At 35.7% G+C, this 7,661-nt stretch overlaps 1 protein-coding gene across 2 annotated transcripts; it reads left to right on the forward strand.

The window, feature by feature from the left end:
- Positions 1-1,438: 1,438 nt before the first annotated feature.
- On the forward strand, positions 1,439-4,923 carry RD3L (retinal degeneration 3-like). Of its 2 annotated transcripts, none has more exons than XM_009327691.1 (4): positions 1,439-1,659; positions 2,527-2,615; positions 3,270-3,575; positions 4,468-4,765. In XM_009327691.1, the coding sequence occupies exons 3-4, from the start codon at positions 3,277-3,279 to the stop codon at positions 4,763-4,765; spliced, it is 597 nt and encodes a 198-aa protein (XP_009325966.1). In that variant the 5' UTR covers positions 1,439-1,659; positions 2,527-2,615; positions 3,270-3,276. The 2 variants fall into 2 exon arrangements, with proteins under 2 accessions (XP_009325966.1, XP_009325974.1); XM_009327699.1 differs by having other exon boundaries at positions 1,621-1,659; positions 2,530-2,615; positions 4,468-4,923.
- Positions 4,924-7,661: the final 2,738 nt, after the last annotated feature.

Below are 7,661 nucleotides of genomic sequence, written 5' to 3' on the forward strand. Positions count from 1 at the left end.
ATGGCTTATTAAAAAAGACAAAAATTACTCATCATTATATAACTAGTGTTATGGTCTCACTCAATTATTATAATGTGTTTTAGTCACTAATACCAGCAAAGAAAAATTCAGAAAAGGGAAATTAAAACTATAAAAATAGTTTTGGTATGCTACAGTAAGAAAGCAAAAGTGCTAGGACTGAAACTTTTAGAAAATTTGCAGAAGTGAGTAATGAGATGAAGTACCAAAGTCGAGAGATTCAGAAGCTTAAGACCCTGAATCACTTTTAAAAACACAGCATCTCCGAGTTACCTAAATTTACAGACTGAAGTGCAAGATTGCTAGATGAACGTTAAGGAGCCCAAAATGTTTTTCCCCAATAATGAGAGAGTCAAAGAACATTTAAAAAAAAAAAAAAAGGCAAGAAACTTAAAGGTAAGTAGAAAAGACTTCACACCATTTGTCATTTTATTATTGTAATTTTAGGAACTGCCTAAAAATTAATGACAGGAATCAAAATATAGCCTCCCCCCCTCCAGGTTAAATCATAACAATAACTGTAGTTACTAACAAAAACAAACTCAGTAATGCCTTCAGTGAACAGACACACTATCAGCCAAAGTCAAACCAAAACTTGCATCCCAACACAGCACTGCAGAACCATGAGTACATTTGGGGATAGTTGGATGGAATTGTAACTCTCCACAAAGTTTCCAGGATTAATCACTGGCTAGCAACTGCATAAAATACTGCTCTACTTTGAAGTTCCAGTTCCCAATGCCAGCTTCACATGAGCAGTCATCTCTTCCTGAAGACAGAACTAAAACACGTACAGAAGTAGAAGCAATACAAACTTTCAGCTTTTATGTTCTCCTACCAATGGAAAGATAAGTACCATTCGCAGTATCCTGCCTCACAAAATTTGATGATACAACCAAAGATTAGGTAAAAAAACCCCAACAACACACAAAACAAAAACACTATTGTAGGTTTCTCAATTAATTTGCACATCTTCCAGTATGTATCCCCTTAATTTGCAAAGACACTCTGATGGTTTCATACTGTACAGCAGTCTACTTTCTGACTTGATACAGTGGAAAAAAAGTGGTGACATGTTAACTGTGCTGTAAAGGAGATGGCAAGGAGCATTTTAATTTCATCTGAAAATCTGTCAGGACAGTTCTGTCATCATAAACCTAGCCCCCTTCCTTCTTCATAGTACCACATACAATGCAATGTGAAAACCTTCCCATTGAAGAGGATTAATACTGACATTTGAATTTTTCCAATGTATAAGTAATATCAGCTTTAATAACAGCCATACACGTCATCCTTTATGTTGTATGACATCTAGAACAAATTTACAGAACCCTTGTTCTCCCAATAATTCAACACACCAGTGGAGGCAAAAAAGTAGGAATGAAAAATACTTACAGGAGCAACGACATTCATTAGAACAAGAAAGAGCAGAAGAGAAGGCATTTCGTATACCATGCCTACTGTTTAGATTAATAGGAAGAGACCTGATAACTGGAACGGAAAATGGCTGCTTCAGCGACCTTTAGTGTGCACAATGCCATCCCTGAAAATAAATCTTAAAAATGGATATGCTCAAAATACTCATCAAGGAAAGAGGGAGCAGGCAACTGACAGCCAGTTGAGAGAGAATCAACATCTGTGGTAAGACTTACAATTCTGGGCTTTTTAGATCAGTTTGACCTCAATTTGCATCTATCATTCTATTCCTTTAATTAGATTAATGTGTCCTTCATGGCACACCATAGGTGTTACAGACTGTCTTCTTTAAACACATTTGAAATGTTAATTAAAAATGCTAACAGCTATGTACAGTATTGAAAAAGTGTAGTACCACGAGATTGATGAAATGCATCTGGAAGAAGTATTTAATACAGGAACAAAATCCTAAGCGACTGTCAAATATCTCTCTTCTGTCAACACTCACTTAACAAAGGCTTTAGATGATCTTTACTAGAGAAAGACTATTCTTAGCTGTTTAAAAATGACGGAAGAACAGCCTGATCCCCCTCTAATGGGAGAAAAGTCTTCCAGCATCTCAATGGCCTGAAAGTCTAGTTATTTTTAGCACTCTACGGGCATGAAAACACAGCTCTAAACTGTGACCTACAGCTATGCACAGCCAAGCATCACATCATACGACAGCCTTAACTTTAGCTAGAAGCACGTCTGTAGTTGCTTCAGACTATCATTATTCATCTCACTACCAACAATACCTTTGGATGGATTTAGCAACAAGCATTTGAAATTTTTACCATCTTTTTTTAAATTGCTGCCATCGGCAGAACTCAATTCAAAGGTAGGAGATCTTAATGGACTTTGCAGAAAGTATTTGAGACCATGTTAGGTTAAATGGATTACTACTTCTCTCTGGTACAGAGGATGAAAAAGAACCTTAAAAGCAGAAAAACTTAAACTGTCATATTCAGTACAGAAAGTCATTTTTCTAAGCACAGTTTGAGTAAATGAAAAAAAAAAAAAGAAAGAAAAAACCTTGTTTTCTTCCAGCAGTAGTAACAGCCTGGCAACAGGATATGCTAGAATAAGAGACCTTCAAGCAAACTCACCTGAAACAACACTGTTCACAGACAACTGCGAAGGTAATTTATGTTATTTTATTCCAATTAGCATGCTTGTGTCTGCATGATTTGTAACAAACTGTAATTTAAAAGCCTATTCCACCAAACTCCTGTTTCCAAGTTATGTAAACTAGAATCTATTTAAAATAAAAATTTATACAGAAGTTTTAAAAACAGATCACTCGGCGCTCCAGCACTTAACTTTATTTAGTCACTTTTTAAATGTACAGGTTACTTCCAATTTTGTGTTTTGTTGGGGTTTTTTTTTTTGGTTGGTTGGTTGTTGGGGGGGGGGGGGATTGGTGTCTTGTTTGTTTGGGTTTTTTGTGGGTTTTTTGTTTTGGTTTGTTGGTGTTTTTTTTTTAAACCATATATACTACCAGAATAAAAAATATTTCCAAGATGATAGACATGCACTTTTAAATGCTGTAAACTTCACATAGTTCTGTTAACTCAGAAAACAGATGGAAAATATTATAAGATGTAAGGCTTGTCAAATTTAATTATGGCTTGGCGATTATTGTTGTCACTACTTACATTGTACTGCAAAGTATTTTAGAATCATTAATAAAGTTTCCTTTAAATATTCAGCTGCTACGAAGGAAGTCTACAGGTATGAATACTAATAGTCAGACAGAAATAAGCAAAATTTATTTTTTTTCTCTCCCCTCGCAGCTTAAAAATGCCACTTTTTGGCTGGATGAAATGGTCAAAAAATGATTCCTATAAACCCACAAGAAATCCTGGATCAGAAGTAGTTACAAAAACCCTACTGAGGGAATTGAAATGGCACCTGAAAGAGCGGGAACGATTAGTGCAAGAGATTGAAAATGAACAAAAAGTCCAGAAGACAGGCATGGATTACAACTGGCTGAAGAACTACCAAAACCCTCAAGCGACAATTCCAGCTACCGAGCAACGGCAGCTCGAAGTTTTGTGTTCACAGATCCAGCCTTGCCAAACAGGAACTGTTCTCAGCAGGTAATTGTTTCACATTTCTCTAACTTTCAGTACTCTATCATAAGAAAGATGTTTCTTCTACCTAATCCAAACTTATATTTGGCTCTGATCTTTCTTCCAAAGTAACAATGGAACATATTTTTACAGATGTTTTAGAAATTACATCTTTACTTTAATACGTTGTACTTGAAGGAAGTTTTTAATCAGGATTTTCCTGGTCTAATCCAAAACAAGGGAAGTCTCACATGCTTAAACATGTGACCTTTCAATACTTTCAGTTTTTCCTCTGTTATTTATCTACAATATTAATTAAATAGTGACCCCATGACCAAAAATCAAATTAAAGCACTAATGCAATGCACTGTTACGCAGAAAGCCAGCCTCAGTGTCCAAAATACCTGAAAGCTTCTAAAACTAGCAAGTCAGTGTCAAAAAAAAAAAAAAATCCCCATTTTCTAAAAACAAACAACCCACACACACACACTTTACAAAGAAAAATTCTCCTATGCCTGTATTTTAAATACATTTTCTAGAGACACATAGAAGTGACAGAACAAGCCTATGTGCCTTTTAAAGCCCAGAATATACCTAAGGGCAAAGTCAGTTTAAATCAAGTTACCCAGATGGACCAAAAAAAACTAAAACAAAAAACCCCAAAACAACCCACAAAAAAACAACCAAAACAATAGCTTTCAATCCTCATAATAGCTGGATCACATCCAGTGCATTGTTAGAGCTCTTTTCCTCCTAGAATCTTTCTGGGGAGGTGTGTGGGGAAATGTGGCAGCAAGGAATAAATGACACTAGAATGCAGTCATTTCCTCCTCCTTCCCCTCCCCTCAAAAGACCAGAGAGGAAACAGAAGAGGGTTTTCGAGGATGATGATTAGATTTCAATTTTTGTTTGTTTCTAGATTTCGTGAAGTCTTGGCAGAAAATGATGTTTTACCTTGGGAAATAGTCTACATATTCAAGCAAGTTTTAAAAGATTTTCTTACTACCATTGAGAGAGAAAACCAACAAGACCAACTGGTAGATGCATGGAATACAAATTGCTCTGAACATTTCAGCCTGCGTGGAGACAGTTCTAACAAAGCGGATAAAGATGAAATCCCCACGGTTTCAAGTTATGTCGACAAAAACACACAAAGCATGTTTCCCACCTTCTCTCATAGAATCTGGAATCTACCCTATTACGACCCATCAAGTTAAGTTAGTTTGCATTTCTTTCAAAAAGCTATGTAGCCGTTTGCACTCCTTTCTTGTGATTGCCATCCACAAACATAGGAATAAGAAATGTGACATGCTCCCCTTTTTTCCAAGTTCGGAAATTAACATCCTTCATTATACCTAGTGTGCAGTATACAAACTTTAAATACGAACTCTCCTTTTATCTTTATAGTTCCTTAAAGATGTTGTGTCTGAAGGCACCTTTTAACCAAAAATGTAGATGTTTCTGAAAAAAACTCTGAAGTATTTTATTTTTTAGCCATATACAGCTGGATATATTTAAACAAGAAAAGACTTCTTCCCATGTTTTGAAATAGCATCAATCCACAAAGTGTTAGGCAAAAACTTCTGTATTCATCACATAGCTTTTAGGCTCTATGGGAACTTTATACTGTGTAAGATAAATGGTTTAATATAGTATCAGTTATACCAAATAAACTGATAAATACTTTTCGGAGCTGAACAGTTATTTCTTAACTTCAAGAATAAGTTCTAAAATGAAAATAGTGTCAGAAGTTATAACAGGCTACATGTATTGTTTCTATATTTTTTCCAAACTGTACTCTGCACATGCTGAAATATTGTGAAGGTAGACAATGAAATTAAAACAGCGGATATTTAACAGCATTTAACAACTAGCTCTCTATTCTTTAAGAAATTAATGAATTATTTTATTTCAAATAGTTGTACTTCTTCATTTGACTTATTGGAAGTTATCCTGAAACCCAGACTCTGCATTAAACTTAAATGTTTTGAGCAAATCAGACAGTACTTTTCCAGAATAGCAAAAGAGTCGACAGATCACTTCCAAAGCAAGAGGTGATCATTTTAAATTTAACAAGATTTCATGTGTTTCAGTTGCCATCATTTATCACTGTGGGTTCGTAATAAAGTTTTACAAGACTGATTGGATACGTAGCAGTTACGGTCACAGCAGACAATTAGAGCAGAAAAATCAATGAAAACATATGCCAGAACTCAGTTTGCTACATTTCCAATTGGGCTCCCATCACTGTATGTCGCAAATTTTTACATGTCTTATGTAACCTCTTCATCTCCAGATTTCCTTTTAATCTGTCTGCCACATCGTAAAAAAATGGGCAAGACTCACATGACCCAGTTCACAAAATGCACTATTTTGCAAACACGGAGCAAAACTGCTTCCTCTGATATTTTCTTCAAACATACTGAGGACGACATTCAGATTTCCTCAAGTTGGTAACACGCAACTGAAAGGTATTTCCTTATGCTCCACAGTTGTATCCCCCACCCAAGAAAGAATTTGCTAATAATGCAACATAAATTGGGTGAAACAAATGGCACAATATTTTCATAAAAGATAAAAATACTATTTTAAAACACCTTTGGAAAGCTTATAATCTAGAGAACATTTCATGCAAAAGCATGGAACATAACATACACAAAGTGAAACAGTCAGAACTCTTGCATACACCTAACTGACAAAGCACTAGAGGACTAGAATAAATCAGTTCCTACAGGTTTAGAATAATAAAAAATTGCAGGTCAATACCAAAAGTAACCAGTCCCCTCCACTTTCCATAAACTAAATACACAAACTTCACAAGCATGTGCAAACTCATTATATCTGCACTCAGAGCTGGTATAAACTCTTTGCCCTCCTTTTGCGCAGCTGTCGGTTTGTGGATAAATAACAGAAGTGTTGACCTCAACTTACTCTGCCCGACTGATGCAGAATAAAAAGAGTATCAGATTCTTTTCATGCAGTTCTAAACAATCCAGACATGGATTCCTGCACGAGGGCAGGATGGTCTGAAAGAAAGGTTTTTCCTCACTGATAAAGCTCTCCAAAGAGTTAAACTTCAAGTACCTTTTCCATAGGAAAGAAGGTAACAGGTACTGAGCATATAAAAGGCATTAGCAGAATTAATATTACATTGAGAATTAACATCCACAATGCTGGTTTCAAAAAATATTTTTTTGGGGGGGTCAAATGTGCAAGATTCCTGCAATGGGAATTCACATAAATTAGTTTCTTAAAATGGTACCTTCAGAGGTTTCTATTGGAAAATAGGTGAAAAAGTCCTAAAAATTTAGCTTCCAAATTTTAGTGTATGGAAAATGGTAGGCCAGTAAACATGCAAGGTCCACTTACCTTTATGATCATCAAAAACAGGTGGGGTTGTTTGGCTTTTTTTTTTCCCCACCAGATGACCACTGATACAACTTACCCATTCTTCATAAATTTCACTGCAATTTCATTTTAATACAAGCAAATGCAGTCTTCTAAGTCCAGAAACAAGGACCATTGACTACAACATATGCTAAAAGGCAGTCGCTGAATAATAGTTAAAAAAATTACCTAGACGTCATAGCCAATTCAATGTTAAATCCCAATGCAATGCTAAGGAAACACACAAAAAGGTGTACCTGCTTTGATATGCATGTTTTATTGATGAAACTGATACTAGGCTACTGCATCCAGTTCTAGTGTCCACACTTGGGGGGAAAGGAGAATGAGAAACCTAACTGCAAAGTGGAGAGGGTACAGGAAAAAAATCATCCAAAGGTTGAGAAAATGCCATCCGCTGTCCATTTTTTCAAAGACAGAAATGAGAGGTAAACTTTATGGAATACGAGCACTTTCATCTGATGAAAGTATTACGTACTGTCTAGTTAAAAAGCAGAGAAAAGCATAGAAAAAGCAAAGGTATAAGAGCAAGAAGACAAACTAAAAAAGCTAAACATATTTTTAAAAAATCTGCTAAGTTTACCCCAACATGCTACAAAGAGAATCTGTACCTCAGACTGCCAGCTAAGACAAGCTGTTTTCTGGAATTTAGCTTACACTTACGATTTCAACTACGTCAGATAGCAGTAACATGACTGTGGGCCAGTC

Source organism: Pygoscelis adeliae, unplaced genomic scaffold, assembly GCF_000699105.1.
Source record: "Pygoscelis adeliae isolate BGI_AS28 unplaced genomic scaffold, ASM69910v1 Scaffold130, whole genome shotgun sequence".
Taxonomy (NCBI): Eukaryota; Metazoa; Chordata; class Aves; order Sphenisciformes; family Spheniscidae; genus Pygoscelis; species Pygoscelis adeliae.